We start from the raw sequence: 25,952 nt of genomic DNA, 5'->3' as shown, positions 1-25,952 counted from the left end.
GAAATCTGTTGAATGATTGAATAATAAATGAATAAATGCTGTTACATAGGAGCTTAAGGGTTACCATGAAAAACTTGCAGAAAAAAACCTTTTCTAAAAAGTTCACATGATTTAGAAATCTGTAATTTAGAAGTTTATATCTTCTATTAGCTAATCAAATTTATAATGTTTGGTAAGATGGTTTCTTCCCCTTTCCCTCTTTCTCTGGGCACCCATTTAAGCATCCATGCATGCTCCCTTTCTCAGGCAAAGACGTTCCTTTCCTTCTTCAGAACAGAAATACAACCAGCCAGACCTCCTGTTAGTCTGCTTGCTTCAGCCATTCTCTGAGTTCAAGAACTAACTACATTGTCTCCAGGTACTCAACTTTTCATGTTGTTTCACTTAGGCTGCTGAATTGTGAGCTGCCATAGGACCTGATTCTTCTGAAATGAGGAGTCTGCTCAGAGGGCCTGCTATGGCGTTCTGAGCAAGCACGCCTAAACTACCTGTTAATTGACTGATTAGCTGCTGCTCCTATTCCGGAATGCCCGGTGTCTGCACCGCTACAAGGCTCAAAGGCATCTTTTAGACCCATCTTCCTCTTTCTGCTTGCTACTAAATTGAATACACTGTAGGGCTTACAGAAACTCATTTATGAATGTGTTAAATAGCGGGGCTGGGCGAGTGATCTCTATTCTTCTTTCTTACTCTTAATTCCCATGATTCTGTGGCTTAGAGTAGTGTTGGGGCCCAAAGGGGGAGATTTTTAAAGTCGCATTCTTTGAACGTCTGAACAAAATGACATCCTCATTCGACATACATCAAAGGCGCCAACTGACCGAGTAACTGGCATCACACACGTGGAGCCTGGGGGGCCCTGAATGATGATACAGTCTGATGTGAATGCGTGCGAGTCAGCCCTGGCTGTGAATAACAGGGTGAGGTGCGAAGCTGTGCAGCGACATCTAGCTTTAATTCAGTGCAGAGTGACAGTCGACATTTTCATATTTTTGAATTGGAAGAGCTGCAGACTCTTGCAGTCATAGGCACCACTTCCGAATTCTGGGCCCATTTTCTACTCCTTATTTTACCTTTGTACGCCATCTTTTCAACTGAACATTTCAGAGTTGTGGAAATCGAGAGTAGCACAGTAAGACCCTAGTGAATAGGAAGTGCTCAGAAACTGTATGGGTCTAGCATAATTTCAGAAGACTGACCCTTACACAGCAAGGGCATGTCAGCCCTGTCAAGAGAACAACATAGGATACGCCCCCTCCAACTCATGTGTTTCTGGCAGGAAATCCACTTGCTCTTTTCTTACTGGTGAGCTCTTGCACCGAGCATTCAAGCTGCTACGAGCTCAGCTGCTTCCTGAGTTCATAAAGCATGCAAAGTTTTAACATGAAATTAGAAAATCTTCTTTTTATCCTATGAATTAGGATTTTAAAATATCTACCATACCCTCTTCTCCACCCCATCAAAATGCTGAGCTCACGTACTGAGTTATAAAGAAGCATCTAGTATACATTTTGTGAGAGTAACACTGCCTGCTATCACTGTATCAGCTCCAGCTATTGCACTGTAATAACTTGTTGCACATCCTTTCAATTCAAACAATAGGAAGTGTGCCTTTCAGTGGCCATGAATGAGTAACACCATCACCAAAGGAGGATATTTAGCAAGAGAATTGTGCTGTTAAATAATGCGCCTGAGAGGCAGCCTTGAGGTAGTTTGTGAAATCGTTATAGAGATTACTTACACCAGTCACAGTACAGTTTAATGTGACATGCCGTGCATGCAAAAGAGAGCTCAAAGTCAGTGCCTGGAAAAGAATAAACTCTGTGGAACTCAAACCAAGAATTCTTACCTTGTTTTCATTGAAATTAGCAATAACTACTCCAACAAAAAGGGTCAGTCCAATCATACAACCCAGGAATACAAAAACATGAATATAGATTCCATGCATCTGTATAAATGAAAAATACAGTTATTCATCAAAGCAAGTGAAAGCAGCTATTGAAAGGATTGTGTTCAAAGGATTCCATGTGCTTGCTTACCGGCCCCACACGATGAATGATAACATCCCTCACTTCCACCCAGCCTTTCAAGGAGAGAACTTCAAACAATGCCAGCATAGCATTTCCCACATTGTCGAAATTAAAGTTCCGAGGATTTGCCCTGAAAGTCAGAATGAGGAATGTTCTGTGAAATTCCAATGAGAAGCACCCTAAGGCAAGTTTCTGTAGCTCTTTCCTAACTGGGGTGCAGGGTTTTATACTGCTCACCAGAATTAAGGGATGTTTCAAAATGAATATGAAGCAATAAAATATCCCCTAATTTTTGTGAGCAGCATATTTAGAACTTGGAAGGTGGACTATATGGGATTCGTTTGTTCACTCATAATGATGTTTTATTGTGCTATACATTATTAATTATATATTATATATCAATATATTATATGATAATTAATTATTAGGTAATAAAGGTATGCCCTCAATTGAAGATAAAAAAATAGTACACAACTCTACTTCTAGCTCCAGAGGACCTGCAAACATATCTGGATTATCCTGATTATATTGAGCACTGGAAATACACTTTTTAGTTAAAAATTGTGTAGGAGATTCTCAAAAGGGGCATGGGAGGTTGGATTTGAATTTTGAAAACGTTTTTTAATTGAAATTTTTTCTAAAGGCATAAATTACAATTTCCTGGGTTAGTACAAAAAAATGCAAAAAAATAGAATTTGGTCCCTTCATTTCATTCTGTGTGCTCATGTGAACACTACGGTAAAGGAGAGATTCACTAGATTACTTGAGATGACAAGCAGGACAAGTTTGCTCATAGCTTTTGTTTCCAGATGGCTCTCTCTCCATTGGATTTTTTTTCTCTCATAAACACTGAGTATTCTCAATGGATACCTCCCTGTGGACCTCAGTGCCCAGTATGCTGTTTATACCCACAGCAGATTCCTAATTTCTAAAACACTGTGGCCTCACTACGCTTCTCAGGGGGAGGAATTGTCTCATTTCTTGTTTTTCTGACATGTTCACACTTTTTTTTCTTCACAGTTACAAAAGTGATCCGTTCTACCATACGTCATTTCTCTTAGTCATTTCCGATCTTAGCTACCATTTTCGTTGCTCATAGAAGATTTGTGTTTTTTCTCTTTTTCTCTTATTAAAGGCTATTTTAAATAATTAAACGAGTTAGACAATCTCACACTGGAAAATTATGACTATCATTACATTTCCTGAATTTGATGGAGAATTGAGCTCAGGATTATTGAAGGAAGCAGGCCTCCTGAAGCTTATCTAAATTATATTTTTGATATTATATTCCCTGCTAGCTCATTTAGCAAAATTTAACCTTCATAAAAGGTAACTCACTGGGGGGGCAACTGGTTTAGTATTTTTCTACCACATTTTACATTTTTAAGACCAAAGACCAATCAGGAATATATCTTTATGTTTTATTTTTTTAATAAAAAATAATTGGGGATCTAATAAAAAAAACATAAAACTGAAACTGACTTGTTCCTTAAGATTTAAGGCTATTTGGTAGAAATGTTTTCTATGTAGTATAAAAGCTCTACTCAGAAATTCATATTTTGGGATTCTGATTTATATTTATTAAGCATGAAATTACAAGCATATTGTCTTGGATTTTTCCAAGAACTTTTCCTTTGGGAATTTCAATTAAGTTTAATATATTGGATAGCAGACAGAAACGATAAGGATTCTATATATGCCACTGTTTTCTCAAATAAGGATTCTTTTTAAACCAACTAAACAAGCTCTCAGATCTGATGTTGAACTTTCTTCCCAATCTATTTTATTTATGCAAAAGTGCTTTTTTTAGCTGAATTTGCAGCAACCCAAACTACTTTTATGTTCCACATCCTTTAGAAGTTAGAATACGTTAAAAATACACTTCAAGGCTAAATTAAGAAAAATAAAATAGAGGCTTGTGTACTTAAAATAGTTGAAAGAGTATATCACATTTTAAAAATAAATATATATTTCTCAGCTTTATTCATAGAAAATGTTTGTTTATGCTTTGACATGCACTTAAAATTGGAAAGTTTAAACTTTACTTACAACTACAAAGGACTTCAACAAATCCCAGACATAATCTATTACTGTCATTCTACCTATAGCTCTTCCTGGATTTGTAGATTGTTTAAATATCATCTATCTTGGTTAACCTTTTAAAAAAAATTTTAAATTATTTTAAAGATTCTATTTATTGATTTGAGAAAGAGAGAGAGAGAGAGAGAGAGGGTGGGCGAGGAGCAGGACGCATTAACCCACAGTAGTTGCTTCTCGTATGTGCCTGACTGGGCAAGCCTAAGGTTTTGAATCAGAGACCTCACCATTCCAGGTCTCCACCTTATCCACTGCGCCACCACAGGTCAGGCTCTGGTCAACTTTTAAAATACTATAATCTCATCTATCTAATTCAGAAAACTAAGACATTGGTTCTGACCTCACAATTTGGTCAGTCTTTTACCTCCCAGTGAAAAGTGCTCCAACGTCCCCGAGATCATGATAAGGAGAGTGGCTCCTTGTCTGGGAAGATGAGCACATGGAGGAAAGAAACCTAGCTTGTACCCTGGGATGTGAAAATATGGCAAATAACATTATCCAAAACAGCACCATGTATGTTCCATCTCCACAGTCCAGTCTAAAGAAATGTGAACCCTTTTGTACTTCCTAGAATGCACCGCTATTTTTTTTGCCTTGCACGTTGGCAGTCACGATTTGAGTTCTCTCACTTTACAACACCTTCCCTCTTCTGAGTCCTTCCCACTTATCTGCCCACTCACTTCCTCCTTTCAGCTGCCTAGGTCTTAGTCATCCTTCAGAAGTTCACTGTCTTTTCCCCTGGGTGCTTCGCCCTGGTCCTGTCATGGTTGGGTTAGGTGCCTCTCCTGTGGCTGCCACTGCTCCCTTTGCCTGCTGTACCCTACCCAAGCTGACATATCAGGAAGCTACAGACACTTACACCTGAGGCCCTTCCCTAGATAGTAACTTCCAAGATTCTGGAAAGGTCCCAACAGTGTGCTCACATGGTCCTATGTTTTTATTAAACTTATAAGGGAAAGGTAGTTTTATATTCATTTTCTTAAAAAGTGTATGCAGGTATATCTGATGTCAGAGTAATGGCGGGGTAGGAAGCGATACCGATAAATCTCCCCCAAAACTCAACAAGATCTTCAACCAGAAACAGAAAAACCTATACTTGGAGCTTCCAGATGCTTCGCAATACACCCAAAGGTATGATTGAGTAAAAAATTGGCTAAATATATAACCAAACCCCGAAGGAAATAGGGAGTAAGAAATGCTCCGCCTTCCTCACTAACCTAAACAGGGTGGCTTTCTCTGGTAACTGTGAATATAGAAACTGAGGCGGGCAAAGGGGGTGAATAGATCCAGACTGCGACACGAACGGCCGAACCAGGCTGTGGCACGGAGATCCAAGCCGAGGAAAATCTGATTCTGTGGCAACCCGGGCAATACAAGCTAACACTCGCGCCAAACCCAAACAAAGAAAGACAAGCGGAGCGGCCATTTTACCCGGTCTCCTGGTTGGTGCGCAGTTAGTGGGCGAGAATTTCTTCCTAGGCCCCGAGAGTGGGTGCCCGTGTTGCCCCACGGAGAGGCAGGGTTAGAGGCCTTTCTGTGGGCCGAGGGCAGAGTCTCTGGGCAGCCCCAGCGCCCTGGGAAAGCCACGCACGGGAGGGAGTGAGAACTAATTCCAATGGTGGAGATTTCCCGTGCTGGAGGGTGTTTCACGCAGAGGGAACCGCGGCCGGCCTCATATCCTGGTTTGCGCGCGCAGATAAGGAGTGAGCAATTCCTCCGAGTGCCTCGGCAGTGCGCGCCCGTGTTATCGCACAGAGGGGCAGAGTCAGGGGCCTTTGTGTGAGCCAAAGGGGAATCTTGGGCCGCCCCAGCGCCTTCCAAAAGTCGCGCACGGGGACGGAGCGAGACTCAATTCCAACGCTGCAACTTTTCCCTGCGGTTGGGGGTTTCGCTCAGAGTGTGAGGCTGCTGGCCGGATATCCTGGTCACAGACAGTGAGTGAGAGTTTCCTCCAAGCGCCCCAGAAGTGGGCGCCCGCTTGTGTTACCGGACAGAGTGGCAGAGCCAGAGGTCTTTGAGTGGGCGGAAAGCCCACCTGATTATGCTAGCAGCTCTGACTGACTGAGCCTTACCCAGAGCCCTGTGCTGAATGGAAATAGAGTGGGGAGTAGCCAGCAATTTGAGCCTCTTACTATCCAGGCAGAGGCAGCAGCAACACCATAGCTGGATTATCAGGCTACTAATTGAGGAAGGAAAGACTAGGAGAAAGGCTCCAGGAACATGAACTCTCTCACTGTCGGAGCCTATAAATGCTAATGAGCTTCCAATGCCAACGAGACTAAAGCACAATACATGACATTGCCATAGAGACTTATCAACTGCAAACCTCTACCTGAGCGTGCCAAAGGGGCAGAACCCGGGGTACAGAGTCACCGACCAGGAAGAGGGAGAGAAAAGAAAAAGCAAGAAGATAACCTCTCAAAATCAAGAATAATCTGCAGACTTTATAACCTATCCCATTTTATTATATTTGTTCGTTTGTTTCTCTTATCTTCATTCTTGATACTTTTTTTTCCTCCTCCAATTTGGCCGATTAACTCTCTACTGGTCTTACTCTCTCCTCTCCTTGAACTACACTACCCATAAGTGTTACATCTCCCATTATCTTTTCTCTTCTCTTCCTTTCTCTCTATGAGGGTTGCACTCCAAAACCCTTAACTCTCTCTCTCTCTCTTTTATTTTTTCTTCTTTTAGTGGTTCCCTCTTTTTTTCTCTCTCTCTCTTTCTTTTCTCCCTCTACATTAGTTTCTTCCTTTCTCCTTTACATCTCCTCTCATTCAAACCTCAATAACAAACAAATTATCTTATCTGGGACTCAAACTTATGTTTGTGGCATTTTGGGGGGTTTTTACTTCACCTTTTTAACTCACTAGCAGTGCTCCCATCCCTGGCTCTCCATATTATCTAGTTCTTGTTCCACTAAATACAATAGTAATTTTTTAATTTGTCCCCCCATTTTTCCATTTTCCTCTTATTCCTCTCATCACAACTCTTAGACAACCAACACCTAAAAGCAAATCATTTTATTCTTGACCCAAATTTTTTCCTTATTTGCTTTTTGTGGGTCCATACGCTCTTTTTTTTTCTTTTTTTTTGCCCCTTTATTACTTTTCCCCATTTCAGGCCCTCCATCACAGGCATTGTTTGTTATAATTCACAGTCCACCACAAGATTTTCTCAAGAAAGAGGGGAGAGGAGAGGAGAGGAAAAAAGGAGGGGGGGAATAATTTCCTTTTTTTTAAATTTTTATTTTATTTTATTTTTCTTTATTTCATTATTAATTTTTTTTTAAAAAAAACAACTCTTCGATTTTTTATTTGTTTTTATTATTTTTTTAACTTTTTATTCTTTATTAAATCTCATTAATACTATCAACAAAACCACCCTCAGATGCCATTAAGGAAGGGAAAATCAAATATCATGGATACAAAAGAAAGAGAGGTAACACAGCTAGATGAGGAAAAATCTATGGAGAAAAAATTTAATATATTGGAAACCTTGGAGCTAAATGACAGAGAATTCAAGATAGAAATCCTAAAAATCCTCCGAGATATACAAGAAAACACAGAAAGGCAATTTAGGGAGCTCAGAAAACAACTCAATGAACACAAAGAATATATGTCCAAGGAAATTGAAACTATAAAAACAAATCAAACAGAGATGAAAAACTCAATTCACGAGCTGAAAAATGAAGTAACAAGCTTAGCTAATAGAACAGGTCAGATAGAAGAGAGGATTACTGAAATAGAAGATAAGCAACTTGAGGCACAACAGAGAGAAGAAGAAAGAGACTCAAAAATTTAAAAAAAATGAGATAGCCCTACAAGAATTATCTGACTCCATCAAAAAGAATAACATAAGAATAATAGGTATATCAGAGGGAGAAGAGAGAGAAAATGGAATGGAGAACATACTCAAACAAATAATAGATGAGAACTTCCCAAGCCTGTGGAAAGAACTAAAGCCTCAAGTTCAAGAAGCAAACAGAACTCCAAGTTTTCTTAACCCCAACAAACCTACTCCAAGGCATATCATAATGAAATTGACACAAACCAACAGCAAAGAAAAAATTCTCAAGGCAGCCAGGGAAAAGAAGAATACAACATATAAAGGAAGGCCCATTAGATTATCATCAGATTTCTCAGCAGAAACTCTACAAGCTAGAAGAGAGTGGACCCCAATATTTAAAGTCCTGAAAGAGAGGAACTTTCAGCCATGAATACTATACCCATCAAAGCTATCCGTCATATACGAAGGAGAAATAAAAACATTCACAGATACAGAAAAGATGAGGGAATTTATCATCAGAAAACCCCCACTCCAGGAATTACTAAAGGGGGTTCTCCAATCAGATACAAAGAACAAAAAAAAAAAAAACCAGAGCCACAAGTAAAAGCTCCAAGAAGAACACAATAAAACCAAATTTAAACTGTGACAACAACAAAAAGAAAGAGGGGGAGAAGATGGAGATTAACAGTAGCAAAGGATGATGGAGTGCAAAAGTACTCACAAAATAGTTCGCTACAATGAACAGGGTAGGGACCCTTTTCATTACTCAAAGGTAACCACCATTGAAAAAACCACCACAGAAGCACATGAGATAAAAAAGATAGCAACAGAGGAAAGATGTATGGAATACAACCAAATAAAAACAAAAGATAGAAAAACGAAAGAGAAGGATCAAACAAGACACAAAACTAACAGAAAGCAAGATATAAAATGGCAATAGGGAACTCACAAGTATCAATAATTACACTAAATGTAAACGGATTAAACTCACCAATAAAAAGGCACAGAGTAGCAGAATGGATTAAAAAAGAAAATCCAACTGTATGCTGCCTACAGGAAACTCATCTAAGTAACAAGGATAAAAACAAATTCAAAGTGAAAGGCTGGGAAACAATACTCCAAGCAAATAACATCCAAAAAAAAGCAGGTGTAGCAATACTCATATTGGATAATGCTGACTACAAGACAAGAAAAGTACTCAGAGACAAAAATGGCCATTTCATAATGGCTAAGGGGACACTGAATCAAGAAGACATAACAATTCTTAATATATATGCACCAAACCAAGGAGCACCAAAATATATAAGACAGCTACTTATTGATCTTAAAACAAAAACTGACAAAAATACAATCATACTTGGAGACCTCAATACACCGCTGACGGCTCTAGATCGGTCATCCAAACAAGAATCAACAAAGACATAGTGGCCTTAAACAAAACACTAGAGCACCTGTATATGATAGACATCTACAGGACATTTCATCCCAAAGTGACTGAGTATACATTTTTCTCCAGTGTACATGGATCATTCTCAAGAATTGACCATATGTTGGGCCACAAAAACAACATCAGCAAATTCAGAAAAATCGAAGTTGTACCAAGTATATTTTCTGATCACAAAGCCTTGAAACTAGAATTCAACTGCAAAAAAGAGGAAAAAAATCCCACAAAAATGTGGAAACTAAACAACATACTTTTAAAAAATGAATGGGTCAAAGAAGAAATAAGTGCAGAGATCAAAAGATATATACAGACTAATGAAAATGACAATACGACATATCAGAATCTATGGGATGCAGCAAAAGCAGTGATAAGAGGGAAGTTCATATCGCTTCAGGCATATATGAACAAACAAGAGAGAGCCCAAGTGAACCACTTAACTTCCCACCTTAAGGAACTAGAAAAAGAAGAACAAAGACAACCCAAAAGCAGCCGAAGAAAGGAGATAATAAAAATCAGAGCAGAAATAAATGAATTAGAGAACAGAAAAACTATAGAAAAAATTAATAGAACAAGGAGCTGGTTCTTTGAAAAGATCAATAAAATTGACAAACCCTTGGCAAGACTTACCAAGGAAAAAAGAGAAAGAACTCATTTAAACAAAATCCAAAATGAAAGAGGAGAAATCACCACGGACACCATAGATATACAAAGAATTATTGTAGAATACTATGAAAAACTTTATGCCACTAAATTCAACAACCTAGAAGAAATGGATAAATTCCTAGAAAAATACAACCTTCCTAGACTGAGTCAAGAAGAAGCAGAAAGCCTAAACAGACCTATCAGTAGAGAAGAAATAGAAAAAAACATTAAAAACCTCCCCAAAAATAAAAGTCTAGGCCCTGACGGCTATACCAGCGAATTTTATCAAACATTCAAAGAAGACTTGGTTCCTATTCTACTCAAAGTCTTCCAAAAAATTGAAGAAGAAGCAATACTTCCAAACACATTTTATGAGGCCAACATAACCTTCATACCAAAACCAGGCAAGGATGGCACAAAAAAAGAAAACTACAGACCAATATCTCTAATGAATACAGATGCTAAAATACTAAACAAAATACTAGCAAATCAAATACAACAACATATTAAAAAAATAATACATCATGATCAAGTGGGATTCATCCCAGAATCTCAAGGATGGTTCAACATACGTTAAACGGTTAATGTAATACATCATATCAACAAAACAAAGAACAAAAACCACATGATCTTATCAATAGACGCAGAAAAGGCTTTCGATAAAATACAACACAATTTTATGTTTAAGACTCTCAACAAAATGGGTATAGAAGGAAAATATCTCAACATGATAAAGGCCATATATGATAAACCATCAGCTAACATCATATTAATGGCACTAAACTGAAGGCTTTCCCCCTTAAATCAGGAACAAGACAGGGTTGTCCACTCTCTCCACTCTTATTTAATGTGGTACTAGAGGTTCTCGCCACAGCAATCAGACAAGACAAAGAAATAAAAGGCATCCATATCGGAAAAGAAGAAATCAAGGTATCACTTTTTGCAGATGATATGATCCTATACATCGAAAACCCCAAAGAATCCACAAAAAGACTACTAGAAACAATAAGCCAATACAGTAAGGTTGCAGGATTTAACATACAGAAGTCAATAGCCTTTCTATATGCCAACAATGAAACAACTGAGAAGGAACTCAAAAGAATAATCCCCTTCACGATTGCAACAAAAAAAATAAAATACTTAGGAATAAACATAACAAAGAATGTAAAGGACTTATATAATGAAAACTATAAACCATTGTTAAGGGAAATCGAAAAAGATATAATGAGATGGAAGAATATACCTTGTTCTTGGCTAGGAAGAATAAATATAATCAAGATGGCTATATTACCCAAAGCAATATACAAATTTAATGCAATTCCCATCAAACTTCCAATGACATTTTTTAAAGAAATAGAGCAAAAAATCATCAGATTTATATGGAACTATAAAAAACCCCGAATACCCAAAGCAATCCTAAAGAAAAAGAATGAAGCTGCGGGCATTACAATACCTGACTTCAAACTCTATTATAGGGCCACGACAATCAAAACAGCATGGTATTGGCAGAAAAATAGACACTCAGACCAATGGAACAGAATAGAAAGTCCAGAAATAAAACCACATATATATAGTCAAATAATTTTTGATAAAGGGGCCAACAACACACAATGGAGAAAAGAAAGCCTCTTCAATAAATGGTGCTGGGAAAACTGGAAAGCCACATGCAAAAGAATGAAACTGGACTACAGTCTCTCCCCCTGTACAAAAATTAACTCAAAATGGATCAAAGATCTAAACATAAGACCTGAAACAATTAAGTACATAGAAGAAGACATAGGTACTCAACTCATGGACCTGGGTTTTAAAGAGCATTTTATGAATTTGACTCCAATGGCAAGAGAAGTGAAGGCAAAAATTAATGAATGGGACTACATCAGACTAAGAAGTTTTTGCTCAGCAAGAGAAACTGATAACAAAATAAACAGAAAGCCAACTAAATGGGAAATGATTTTCTCAAACAACAGCTCAGATAAGGGCCTAATATCCAAAATATACAAAGAACTCATAAAACTCAACAACAAACAAACAAACAATCCAATAAAAAAATGGGAAGAGGATATGAATAGACACTTCTCCCAGGAAGAAATACAAATGGCCAACAGATATATGAAAAGATGCTCATCTTCACTAGCTATTAGAGAAATGCAAATCAAAACGGCAATGAGATACCACCTCACACCTGTTCGATTAGCTGTTATTAGCAAGTCAGGTAATAGCAAATGTTGGAGAGGCTGTGGAGAAAAAGGAACCCTCATACACTGTTGTTGGGAATGTAAAGTAGTACAACCTTTATGGAAGAAAGTATGGTGGTTCCTCAAAAAACTGAAAATAGAACTACCTTATGACCCAGCAATCCCTCTACTGGGTATATATCCCCAAAACTCAGAAACATTGATACGTAAAGACACATGCAGCCCCATGTTTATTGCAGCATTGTTCACAGTGGCCAGGACATGGAAACAACCAAAAAGCCCATCAATAGATGACTGGATAAAGAAGATGTGGCACATATACACTATGGAATACTACTCAGCCATAAGAAATGATGACATCGGAACATTTACAGCAAAATGGTGGGATCTTGATAACATGATACGAAGCGAAATAAGTAAATCAGAAAAAAACAGGAACTGTATTATTCCATACGTAGGTGGGACATAATAGTGAAACTAAGAGACATTGATAAGAGTGTGGTGGTTACGGGGGGGAGGGGGGAATGGGAGAGGGATAGGGGGTGGGGAGGGGCACAAAGAAAACAAGATAGAAGGTGACAGAGGACAATCTGACTTTGGGTGGTGGGTATGCAACATAATTGAACAACAAGATAACCTGGACTTGTTATCTTTGAATATATGTATCCTGATTTATTGATGTCACCCCATTAAAAAAATAAAATTATTAAAAAAAAAAAAAGAAGGTGTATATCTGAAGATGCTCTATAAACCATTACGTGGATTAAAGGTATCTTGTTCACGATGACAACCTCGAATCATTAATAAATATTAAGCCTATATTCTGCATATTAAATTTTTATATGAAAGGAGGTATATACATTTTTTTAAAAGTGTTCCATGAAGTTGGTAATCTAACACTGAAATGTTATTCTGAAATATTTACCTATGTTGTAACACTCATGCCTGACCATTCTGAATAAATGTCAGACCAATATGGATAAAAAAAAAAAAAGTGTATGCAAATTGTTTGAGCCATATGAATTCTACAAAATTTGATCTTTTGCCTAGACTATATATCACAGTGTAACTTAAAATTACCTAAAGGTATGCATTTAGGCGAGCTTCAAGTGAGTTTATGGGCTTATTTGTGTTACATCAAAGCATATTATATTAAATTATTGTGATTTTATTTTCTGTTCTCCAGTAGATTTCAAGCTCCAAGGGGTCAGGGGTCATTGCTTGTCCTCAGTGACCACACAATTCCTGGTGAGTAATAAGCACTCCGTAAACACACTTATAAAACTGAGTACTTCGTTGGTTTTTCTCTCATAAATTACATTTTCCTATATCAAAGACTCCTGCTAAAAATAAAACACACTATTTATAATATATGACACATTTAATCCTTTTTACCAAGGTAATTTTTATCTCATCAGGTCTGAGAGATTCCAAAGAAAATGAATGTATTCATCTGAAGAGAAAATACATAAACCAGACTGTCTCCTGAATTAGATGGTGCATATTTATGTTCTAATTATAATTATCAAAGCATTACTCCAGGCCAATTCCCAGATATAAGTTATTTTCTTAATCATAAATTAGCCAATATAAAATTACAAATTTTTCAGCTGCTAGCTCTTGACATGCTTTCTAAGGAAGGAAAATGTAAAAATTATCATGGTTACAGCTGACATTTATTTGATGGAAGACATATATTTCACTAAATTAATCCAAGTCACAATTTTTTCTTTTTTCTTTTTTTAGTGTAAGACAGAGACAGAGAGAGGGGCAGAGAGAGGGACTGACAGGAACAGAAGACAGGAAAGGAGAGAGATGAGAAGCATAAATTCTTCATTGTGGCACCTTAGTTGTTCATTGATTGTTTTCTCATCCGAGTCACAATTTTCTGAACAAATGAACAAGAGCTATAGTGATGATGTTCAATAGATGCCTCTTTATCCACTTAAGCTTTTACAGTGTCTTTAAACTTGAAACCCCTAATAAATTACATAAGACATTAAATTTCAATTAACTCTGATTTTAAAAATCATAGGTAGCTGGTTTTATGAAACAGGTTGAATACCATAGGGTACAACTGGAAAAAAGCTTTACTTTTCTCCCAACACTGCCTTCTAGTATGTCCTGGCTTACTTCCTGACCACTTGGGGAGATCCTAAAGCCTTTTAGCTCAGTCTCATTCTAAAAAGTTCACCCCATTTTACAGCCAACCTCAGCTGTCATAACTTTATACAAAGATCTCATCCCCAGCAGCTCAGCCTGACTGGTGGTTCCAACCATTCTCAGTGCCCAGGGCCAATGCTCCAACCAATGTAGCCACTGGTAGTGGAGGGGAAGAGGGAAAGAAGGGGGAGAGGAAGGGAGAGAGGAGATGGTTGCTGCTCTTGTGTGCCCTAACGGTGAATTGAACCTGAGATGTCTATGCACCAGGCCAACGCTCTAACCACTGAGTACCTGCCAGGGCCTCAACAAGCTATCTTTTCATGGTAATTGTCTCTTGATCTGTGACATTACTGTATTTCAACTTTTCCATTAACACACTATATTTTAAAACACTCTCCAGTATGAGGATGCCCCATTGTGCCATTACTAGTCTATCTAGGTGATTCTCAGCTTTCACTCTCAGAAACACAACCACAGCCTCTTTCAGTAGCTCCCCAGCATATAGCTCTTTGCAATAGGGTTCCATGAAGATAGCTCAGATCAGGTGGCCTTAAGCAGTAATGACTTGGCCCTCTGAGAACTTCAGATAACCCTATCTGCCAGATAGTGAAGAGCTGCTTACCTACAAGAGTTTCTCTTCTTGCCTTGCCAACCTCTGATATCAACTACTCCTCTTGGGGGACCTTACTTGGCTGGCATAGGAAGCACCTTTTTCCATGAAATGGGAAGAGAAATGCCACAGCATTCTGTTGAGTTCATTTACTTCATAAAGTTATCTTTGAGAGTAGTGTTTTCTTTTGGATAAGTTTTGAGTAACTTCTGCTGGGATTGCCTAGTGGCTCTTTTAAAGATATAATAATGCTTTATCTCCTATGAACCTTAGCTTTGAGGTTTTAGCCAAAATTCTAAAAGAGTAGGAAAAAAATCTCATTTGATGTACTGGTTTAAATACATTATTTGTGGTATAATAATGAGTTTTCACCTCACAAAAAAGAAATGGTTTATGTTTCTTTAATTTTTTATTTTAATGTAATTTCCTACTTAGCAATGAGATGAAGATAGTCCTATGTGTTATATATATACTTCTACATGCTTTAAGAAGCCACACATACAAAATTAATTTTTTTCATAACTCCTTGGTGTCTAAAAGCTAAAAACAATATAAATTGTATTGAATTGTTTATAAAAGTGAATTTTATTTTAGAGAAATGCCAAAGCAGTAACAATGAGTCCTAAGGGTACAAATGGGTGAAATGTTATTCTGTTTAAAGAGTTTGACATTTAGTGGAGAATATCAATTGTGACAAAAGCAGAGTGGTTGCTGTGGTTCATTCATCATTCTAAGAGGTAAATGAAATAAAAGGAAAACAGGCAATGATTTAAAAGGACAAATGCATTTGACAGAACATTCTGTTCATTAACGAAGCAGGCTGCAGACTGGGACATTCCTTTCAAGGTCATTAGTAAAATGGATGAGAAAGAAGGTACAAGGTACTTCCAGCTTTGATGTCAATGCTTTGAAAACTCATTTTCAAGAAAGATAAATTTTAAAGAGACAGTTAGATACAATCAATTGTGTTACTGATCATTCTTTCCTAGTGTTTCAATAAGGAAAATCCTTCAATGTCAATGGGTTTTAAAGTTAAAATAGCTTTATGATTTTGGTAGGCTTCTCCTCAACTGTTACGAGGGCATCAGATCCTTCCTTAATGATACAAACTCAGGATCAGTTTAATTTTAATTTGACTAAAATATTAAAAACTTCAAATTAATTTTAAAAAATTAAATTAAAATTTGTTTAAAATATAATTGGAAAATTTTTTTTACATCTCATTAATTTTAAAGCCACGTGAATCCAGATACAAACTTTAAAAATATTAGATTATGCTACAGTGATATTTCATTAGTTCAGTGGAACATGGACTCAGTATAACCCTTGCTCTCATATTTACTTTAGTTTTGCATCCTTTTGTAATTCAGTGTTTTGCCTTCAAATTTTATTAAATCTTTATCAGAGTTACTCTTAGTTTCATGCCACAGTATAGTGATTTAAAAACTTATACGTACTGACAGAGTATAGAGTATTCTCAGGGATTTTTTCTAATATCTTACCAAACACGGGGCACCCAAAATCCAGGTTTTTTCTCTCCAGGTCTTAATTTTAAATTTAGGTTCTTGGACACACTCACATTAATTCTGAATATGCCATTGCAATCTTCCTAAAATAGAAAAAAAGAGATGAGGGAGGGAGTCTGGTCAGAAAATAAACTCAGAAAAGACAAAAGATAAGAAACACATTTTACAGAGAATGACAAAGGTCTTTATTGGACAACAGTGATGTGGGCAGCTTACCAGTAAATAGTAACAAAGACTGCAGAGATGAGTGATGAAATCTGATGCTGAAAATATTAGTAAGTGGGCAAAGATTTGAATAAACATTCCTCCAAGGAAGATATATAAATGGCCAATGAGCACCTGAAAAGATGCTCAGCATCATTAGTCATCAGGGAAGTGAAAATCAAAACCACAATGGGATACCACTAACACCTCTAAGAAGGCTATAATAAAAAAAATTAACAAGCTTTGATGAGGATTTGCAGAATTGAAATGCTCATACTAGAACCTTTCTATACTGCTGGTAGGAAAGGAAAACAGTGCAGCCCCTTTGGAAAATAGTGTGGCAGTTTCTCAAATGAACTAACAAAGAGTTACCACAAGACCTAGAAATTTTACTCCTAAGTATCTATCTACTCAAGAAAAAACAAAAACAGAGAAACTTATACACAAATCAAATGTTTATATCACTATTATTATAAATAGCATTATTTATAATAGTCAAAAGGATGAAAAATCCACATGTCCATCAATAGACACATTAAAAAATGTGGTATATTCACACAATTGAATATTTTTCAGCCATAGATAGGAGTGAAATACTGAATATGTTACAACATGAATGAACCTTGAAAATATTATGCTAACTTTAAAGAGCTAGCCATCAGAGACTATATATACATAATTCCATTCAAATAATAGTGCAAAACAAGGAACTTTATAGATACATAAAGTAGTTAGTGCTTTTTAGGGACAAAAGTGTCAGGGAGATAAGGTTTTAAGGGGTGATAGTTAAAAGTCACAGTGTTTATAATAGTAATAAAAATGTTCAAAAGTTCACTGGGTGATAGTTGTACAACTCTGAATTGGCTAAAACCCATAAAATTGTACACTCAAAGGGGATGAATTGTGTCGTATGTGAATTATGCTCAATAAAACTACTTAAAATGGATTCTAAAAAGAAAACATTAGTGAGAAGTTTTTGACTCATTTTCTGTCTATTCTTCACTTTGTTATCTTTGCTTCTTTGATTATGATTGTCATATTTGAACCTAAATCTATTTTCTGGGTTCAAAGTGCATACACTTGAATAGTTCAACAGAACTTCAAATTTTAACCTGTTAAAATCACCTTCAACTTTAACATATGTATCCTCCTGACTTCCTTATTTCTGTCTGTGGATTAGCATCCTGCCAACACCCCAACATCAAGATCTCAGAGTTGTTTGTGGCTTTTCCCTGTTCACATGGTCTGTGCCTCCATTCTTATTTCAACTTGTTTAATACCAATTATCACATCTGTTTAGATTACCAAAAAGTTCTTTAAAATCAAAACCTTATACAAATAATACACGTTAAATTTATAAAGCATAGATAAACTTACCTATAACTAGGCAAAGGCAAACATAATAACATTTTGGTATATAACCTTTCAGTCTGTTTTCCTAATGCATATGAGTTGTACAGATTTTAGTCTTTCATTGCTTACTTTTTCAGTTAAAATATATTCCAATTATCTTTGCTACATATTCATCTACAAAGTTATTTTAAATGGCTGTGCTGTGGTATATCATATGTCTATAATAGGTGTGGCCTTATTGACCCATAAAATTTGTTTTTCTGAGCCCTCCAGAGCCCACCTTTGATTGGGTGAGGCAGCCTGGTGTCCTGGTTTGAAGCATGGACTATGGTGTCAAGCTGCCTGGACATGGATCTCAGCTTCTTTACTTATTGTGGAATGACCTTGGGCAAGTCATTGAAACTCTGTACTTCTGTTTTTTTCTTCAGAAGAATGTGGGTAACAATGGTAGTTCTTGGGACAATACCTAATACCTGTACTTTGTGAGCACTGACAAGGGCCTGATTCCTTTTCCTATAAACCTTTGATGATTTCTCATTTGTCATCAAAGAAATTCCAACCCCCTTAGACTGGCATTCCAGGTCCCTGAGGATCTCTTCCTAAACTACACTTCTGGTCTTGTTTTTAGTTCATTTTGACATAGAAGTGAAGTGAAGTAACACTTTATTGGGGGTGGGGTTAGGCTCTTTATGTAAGTAAACTAGTTTAATCTTTATAATATCACTGTGTGAGAAGCATTATAAAGGAGGAAACAGGTTCAGAGGGATTCAGTGATCAGAACAAGTCACCATACCTACTATCTTCATTCTGTTTCTTCTGTTTGGAAGGGGCTTTCCCGCTAAGTCTCCCTCCTTAAAGCCTTCTCAGCACAGCTCCCCCAGGTGGAAGCGCTATTTCCCATACTTGAAAGACTGCACATTATTTTCACTTCTCACGTGCCCTTTCAAATTCTGACTTCATGTTATAGTTGCTTAAAGATGAAACACACGTTCTGATTGAACAGAAAATGTTGCAAAGCAGGAACAGTGACTTACACATTTTTCCAGTCCTCATTTCATTGATTATGGTGCTTCGTACATAACTGATATATAATAACTAACCTTTCAAATAGTATCCTCAGAGATTGTTTATAGGGCTTTGGTCACTAAGTGCGGGGCTCCAATCTCTATCTAAAGTGATGTCAAGATTTCTGCTGTCCGGTTTTAAGAAAAGTAGTTGAGGGTGGAAACGCTCAGACAGACCAAGAAAATAACATGTTCTCCCAACTGGAAAACATGGCACCAAACAGCTCAAGTTTTGTTATCTTTAAACATCAGCTGTGTTATTCAAATGTAGGGTTATCAATTTCCCCTTTTCCTCTCTGTCTCTTCTTTTAGAAAGAAGGTGACGGAAGACTATATGACTTTGGGTGATGGGTATGCAACATAATCAAATGTCAAAATATCCTGGAGATGTTTTCTCTGAACCTATGTACCCTGATTGATTAATGTCACCCCATTGAAATTAATTTAAAAAATAAAATAAAATATTAAGAATTAATTAAAAAAAGGAAAAAAAAGAGAAAGACCAAGTGAAATTTTGAGGTAGATCCGATGTTCCCTTCATCCACATGGTTTTTTTGGCCTTGGCTTCCTATATCAGGACTAGAAAAAACCTTGTTCTGATGTAAAGACACAGACCATATCTTACTATACCAATTTCCTTTCAATTACTCTGCCTGATGTTGATGCTTTCTATTATGGCTGAGTTTTCTTGGGCTTTCCTCATGAGCCTACTGCTGGGTCCACATTTCTCTGGGAAAGGATAAATGCATCTTGATGTCTGTGGGTTTGCCCATTCACTGTGTGCTCTCTGTCTCCAATCCAAGTCATCAGTCTTTTCTTTAGCTTGGACTGGGATGAATAGATAACACAAAATCACGATGTTCTTAGACTATTATTAATATACTGAGTCATCAAGATTCCCATTAAGCTTCATCCTGAAAGGTTGCTATTATCTTTCTGGTGTCTATTCAGTGTGGATCTAAAATAACCCTTCTTTCCTTATGCAAGCTTGTGGACTGATGAATCAGTTTCTTATGATTTCCTTCGTTTGCTAATTTGGTACACCATGACCTCTAAATCATATTCTTTGTTATATCTTCTCAGGTTTATCAATGCTCCTCTGGGGAGGGAAGTTAAAGGAACCAGTGACGTAGATGTCCCTTACGAAACAACATAAGGTCTGCCCAGCTTAAGTACATACGTCTCTTCTGTTCCCCACTTCCTGAAATCCTCATTACTGATTTAACAAATAGTGCATACTGACTACACAAAAATGTCATCTGTATTTAGAGAGCTAATAATTTTCATATTTGGAAGCCTGAATGTAGTAATTTTAAAATTGATATAAAATCTATACTAGATAACCATAGTTGCTGGAAATATGGAAATATGTATGGTAGTTCAGCTCTACTAATTCTTTTGGAAACATGCATTTTAATGAACTCAGGGCATTATTTTACCTGTATAAATGAAAAAACACTTTTGCTAGTTTATACATCAGCAGTACCTGGTTTATTTCATTAATCTATTCAGAATATAGGGCAGAATTCTAAAAGAATGACACACTTGGATAGAGTAGCGGAGACTGGCAATTATTAGCCAATCTCTGTCCCTTTTCCCTCACAGAATACAACACTAAACTAGATATTTCAGCCTCCCTTCCAGTCTTGTAAGGCCGTGTTCCTTCCAGTGGAATGTGGGTTAAAGTGAGGTATGTCGCTTCTAAGTTTGGCCCACAGCCTTCTCAGATAGAGGTGGCTCTCTGTGCTTATGAGCCAGCTAAACAGAGAAGAATCTGACAACAGCAAAGGGTGGGAACACAAACCAGAAGGAACTCAGAGTGCCTGAGAGGTCCAGAGGCGAATTTAACAGTGGGCACGCTGGTCAGCGCCCTGGGCCCCAACTTCTGAAGGGCCTTGCAAACCCCCAACTTTATACTTTTTTCTAATGACACCAAGTTTGGTTTCATATGTGCAATTTTAACATTAATAGTACATAATACTTTTTATTTATTTAAAAATATGGTTAACATGTATTTTTATTTTCCCTGTCTCTCTCTTTTTTGTAAGGGGCCCAATATTTTCTTCTGCGCCTGGTGCCTCAACCAACCTTAATCTGCCTCTCAGAGGTCATTTGAAGCAAAGCTGTTCACCTTACCCAAGATGCAATATGTATTTCATTATGTTCAACTACTAAAATTTTGGGATTGTCCCAGAAGTTAGCCTTCTCTTACTGACACTGACTAAAAGAAGAAGCAGTAGCAGAAGTACTCAAGCTTGAGGCTTTGCTAGCTGTCTCAATGGGGAAGCTTCTGGGCAGCTAAGTGCTAATGCAAAGCCTTGACTTCCTAATGGGGGCAATGCTGGAGTGGAAAAGGATTATAAAAGGGCATGAAAGTCAAATGTTTCCTTTTCTATTTTTTTTTTTGGGGGGGGCTATTTGTTGACATGAATCTCATATGACAATAGAGGCAGGATTAAGTTTAGGAAGATCCAAAGAGTAAGTTTCTGAGGTTCGAAAGCTGGAACCTTGGGTGAGTATGCAGAAGATGTCACACAGTAGATTGACACTGGAATAGGAGGGAAAAGTAGAAGTCCCTGAGGTGTGCTTTTAATTTTATAAAGCTTCGTTAGTCAGCAGAAATAGCACATGCTTTAAGCAGAAGGAGTTCATGGGAAGAGAATTCTTAAGTTTTGCGAAGGATTTCTCAAAGTCACTTTAGCACGACGGATGGTAAACTACCTTAATTTTTATCCCAAAAGATAGAAATGAGTATCTTACCCTTCTAATAATGTTGGGATCGTTGCACTTTGCTAGTTTTCCAGCAAAAAGCTGAACTCCAAAGCTTGCAAAAACAAGCATTAATGTCAGCAAAAGAATGGAGACCTGAAAGAAATGAGTGAGATATCAAATCTCTTGGTAAAATATTAAGCAGTAGGTTTGGTTTACCCAGTGATATGAACAGGACTTTTCTGATACTACTGTGTGAAATTCATGATCTTTTGATGATATCTTTTAACTTCTCCACCATAGGTCATTCAATTAGCCTAACTGGAATGTTAAAAGAAAAAAAAAATTAACAATGGGTTTTGAATTTTTAGAATAAAAGCATGACTTTCATGTAAGAAAATGGGCTAAAGTCCTTTTCTGATTTTAAAGTAAACACTTTGACCTAAGTTTATTGAATGAAACCAAAGAAAAATGTTTAAATAATTATATTCTCCCCATTTTCTCCAAGTGGATTCATATCTCTACTTGCAGGGCATAAATTAGAGGGAAGTGGCTTCATTTTCTTATGAACATGATGAGGGCGTATGAATGTGCGACTCACAGATGATTTGACGGAACTCAGTTTTAAAAGAAGCCAAAGTGTTAATTGCCTCATGCTCCCTCTGCTGGATGACTACTTTGGTCTCCACAGAGAAAAGTGGCAAAGGGTAAAATACTGAACACATTATTGATCTGCACTGGCTGGATACCTTAAAATATACCTGAAATATACTAAAATTACACAGAATCTTCCTCAGAAGCAAGGCACAAGAAGATTCTCTTCGAAAACCTATCACGGGTTAAAGATATGTATACATTAGCCATCAGATGATATTCTGTTTTCCTTCCATTCTACCCGTGCAAAAGCCACCATTTCACGGCTTTATTGCAAGGAAAATATGGAACTTTAAGCACATCTTTAAAAAAGTGTTAGCAACTCTATGCCTATAGTAACATTTTAACCTGTCTTTAAACTACCTTACAATCAATTGCAACTATAGCTGTTCCCTCACCATAGGTGTGTTTCTGGAAAGTGAGATATAAAACAGGCTTATGTAAATTAATTCACATTTTCCATGCACAAGTTGAACTCAAGAGTAATGAAAAAAACCCTTTGATCACCCCTTTGTAAGGCAAAGATCCTTCTGTAACAGATTGTGAGCCAATGAGCCTCTTACTTGTCATTTTATCTGCAGCTCTGTTCTTAGAAGACCCTAAATCAATGTTTGCTCAACCAAAAAGAAAGTTTGGAAGTATTCATTATTGGACATTTGGAGTGCTTAAATTAGGGACTAGTTGTATGTTCTTTTTTCTTTTTCTTTTAGTTTGTTTTATGTTAACATTCTAAAGATCAGAGACAAATTGTATTGTTATATGCTTTAAGGGACAATTATGAACCCAAATGTGTTAATTCCTAATAACATGTATGAACTTAATGGTGCTGAATATTCTTATCCTGAATTTCCAGATGGAACTGGAGCTAAAACCCAGAGTTGATATTAGGATCAAGAGTAAAGAATGGAAGTGTCAGCAAATACTCTGTCTTTGCATTCTTCTTGCATCATCATTTCCAGAGTGCTTCTATTTAGCTTTAAAAAGTGTTTGCTGAATTACACATAGAATAAGTCAGAAGCAATCAGGGGTAAAGCTTTTGAATATGTGTTGTGCTTTGTTAGTGCCTTTATAATCCTCTGGCCAAAAATGAAAATTGTAGACTTAACCTTGACAAGCGAGACTTACTGTCTCCTCTCATTAGCTATAGTACAGAGTTGGACTGCATGCACTGGAAGCCAAGGTACCTGTAACATACCAAAAAGATTTCCTTGAAGCCACTGAAAAGCTCTCGAACAACTTTCCTCATCTGCGGCACCAGTTTGAATATCCGCAGAGGTCTCAGGCACCGCAGGACCATGAGGAGCTGAGCTCCCGATTCAGCAGGCACATTTTGAGGCATCCAACAAAGAAATATCAGGCTCACCTAGGGGGGGAAGCATTGTTACTGAAATTTATACAATTTTATTCTAGCTACATTTTCTGAGAGTCCATTGACCACACCTTTCCCTTTGCAGAGACCACGTATTACGTGGGACAAACATTCGCCAGGTGACTGTGCAGTCTCTGAACTCTAAACTCTAAACCCAATCAAGATTCAAGCAGCCCCATGGGAAAGTCATCAGGTATACGCAGGAATAAAACAGGGCGCACATCCTGTGTGTCCACCAGTGCACTCTGCCCGTTTTCCCAGCCCCCTGGAGGCTCCACGGGTGTCAGCATGATTGAAATTCCTTTGATCAAAGATACTAAACCTCATGCTTGACCCGATACTCACAATTTTATTAACAATATAAACATGTTACAGTTAATCTTCACAGTTCTCTTTGCTGTGTTGAAAAAAAGCATTGAATTTTCTGCCTGCTTGGACATAGAGGAAAAAAATGAAATTTCTTTGAGTTGCTTCCTGTGGTTTCCCAAATTAGTTTAACCAAACAGTTGAATGGTCTTTCCTAGCCAGACATTTTGTGTCTTAGAATTGGGAGAAAGGTCCAACCCTAGCACTTTAGTTCGCTTTTAGCAGTAAGGGGCTCATCAATCAATCATATAATGTAGATTTTTTTCTTTTTTCTTGTATTTTTAGTATAGCAGCCACAAGAATTGGGGTGGGGGCAAGCTAGATTTGCTATTTTAGACCTTATTAATATATATCTAGTGTACACTTGAAAGTGGATGATATATTTTAATGATACCCATGAATATTTTAATACATTTAATTTAGATTTTTTTATGCATGCCTCTTATTTGGCTATAAAAGACTGACTTTATTTAAGAACTCAGTTTTGGCATTTAAACCTTCATGACACATATATCTTACTCTTGTACCAAGAAAAGCAGGAGATTTTACAAATTCATTACATTTTACATTTAGGCAATAATCAAAGACTTACAAGATATATAAATATGTCCATTACTCCACCAAAGTCCCTGATGACAGCAGTTGGAGTGAAAAATAAGCCATCTGCCATAATCTTCAGATTAAGCTCAATGCTCATGAATATCACAAACACATACTCAGCAATCTGAAATGAGCAAACAGCAGTTAGATCATAATGAACAGAAAAATTGCAGGTCAGTGTTTTTCCTGGGAGATGCGAGCTGAGATTTAGCAGCAATACCTGCAAGGTAGGTGCATGCATGACTCTTCGAAAGGGGGATTCAAACATCATGGAAATGCAGGAGCAGATGGTTACGATGATCATGACCCAGTCCAGGTAAGTCACCAATCCCAACAAATCACTGCCAAAGACACAGCAGAACTGAGAAACACAAACGCTCCAGTAAAGACGGCTAAAAGTCAAAGAGGCTTCTGTGATTCTAATAACTAACAGGCGTTAAATTTTTTTTTTTTTGTGAATCACCAATTGTCTATTCTATGGCACAAGATAGCGAGAAAATAAAGAAATTTTAATATTTTTATGCAACATAAACTAGGACACAGAAACTTCACATGCACATGAAAAACAAAGTTGGTATAGCTTACTAAAGCTGATGATACTTGGTATTTTTCACAGCTCCTGTGACAGGATCTGTTTTAGATCTGGAAGAGAGAATAAACATATAAACTTCTGCAACAGACCAAGGGGGTCATAACTTAGCAGCACATTATTTATAAACATCTCTTCTACCTAAAATCTCTTTTTCATCCTTTATAAAACATCCTTTATAATATATGTTAACCGTATGTGACTTTGGAAGGCAGAGAACATTAGATAAAAGAAAGTTCAAAAGAGCTTGCAGTTGATATTTATGAAAGTCAAGTTTTATATTTCTCAAAATATTTAATTTTAGAATTGGTGATTCCATTCCACAATTTCTGACATGGATATTACAAAATTAAATTTTGACTTCCCTTTAAAAACACTCAGTTAAAATCTTTGCCTTAGCAGAGGATTTGAGGATGTTCTTCAGAATTATGTAATTAAATATCTACCAGGTCAGTAGAGCCCTTCACCCTGTATTTTACTGTGATCTTGTGGAGTAATGTAGTATATAGAATTTCTGGGGGAGGGTGTGTCTAACTTTTTCTTTCAGG

General features: G+C 37.1%; 1 protein-coding gene across 3 annotated transcripts in view; it reads right to left on the bottom strand.

The window, feature by feature from the left end:
* The window catches only part of NALCN (sodium leak channel, non-selective), a 361,051-nt gene that overhangs the window by 28,851 nt on the left and 306,248 nt on the right, over nucleotides 1-25,952 (bottom strand). For all 3 annotated transcript variants that reach the window (XM_066235655.1, XM_066235656.1, XM_066235654.1), the window contains 8 exons: nucleotides 25,401-25,457; nucleotides 25,036-25,156; nucleotides 24,808-24,939; nucleotides 23,676-23,843; nucleotides 21,878-21,982; nucleotides 16,473-16,579; nucleotides 2,040-2,160; nucleotides 1,850-1,948 (listed from right to left, as the gene is read on the bottom strand). In XM_066235655.1, coding sequence (XP_066091752.1) covers nucleotides 1,850-1,948; nucleotides 2,040-2,160; nucleotides 16,473-16,579; nucleotides 21,878-21,982; nucleotides 23,676-23,843; nucleotides 24,808-24,939; nucleotides 25,036-25,156; nucleotides 25,401-25,457 — 910 coding nt within the window. The remainder of the gene's footprint in view (nucleotides 1-1,849; nucleotides 1,949-2,039; nucleotides 2,161-16,472; nucleotides 16,580-21,877; nucleotides 21,983-23,675; nucleotides 23,844-24,807; nucleotides 24,940-25,035; nucleotides 25,157-25,400; nucleotides 25,458-25,952) is intronic.

Source organism: Saccopteryx bilineata, chromosome 6 (assembly GCF_036850765.1).
Source record: "Saccopteryx bilineata isolate mSacBil1 chromosome 6, mSacBil1_pri_phased_curated, whole genome shotgun sequence".
In the NCBI taxonomy this organism is placed as follows: Eukaryota; Metazoa; Chordata; class Mammalia; order Chiroptera; family Emballonuridae; genus Saccopteryx; species Saccopteryx bilineata.
This window is presented reverse-complemented; position numbering and strand designations above follow the sequence as displayed.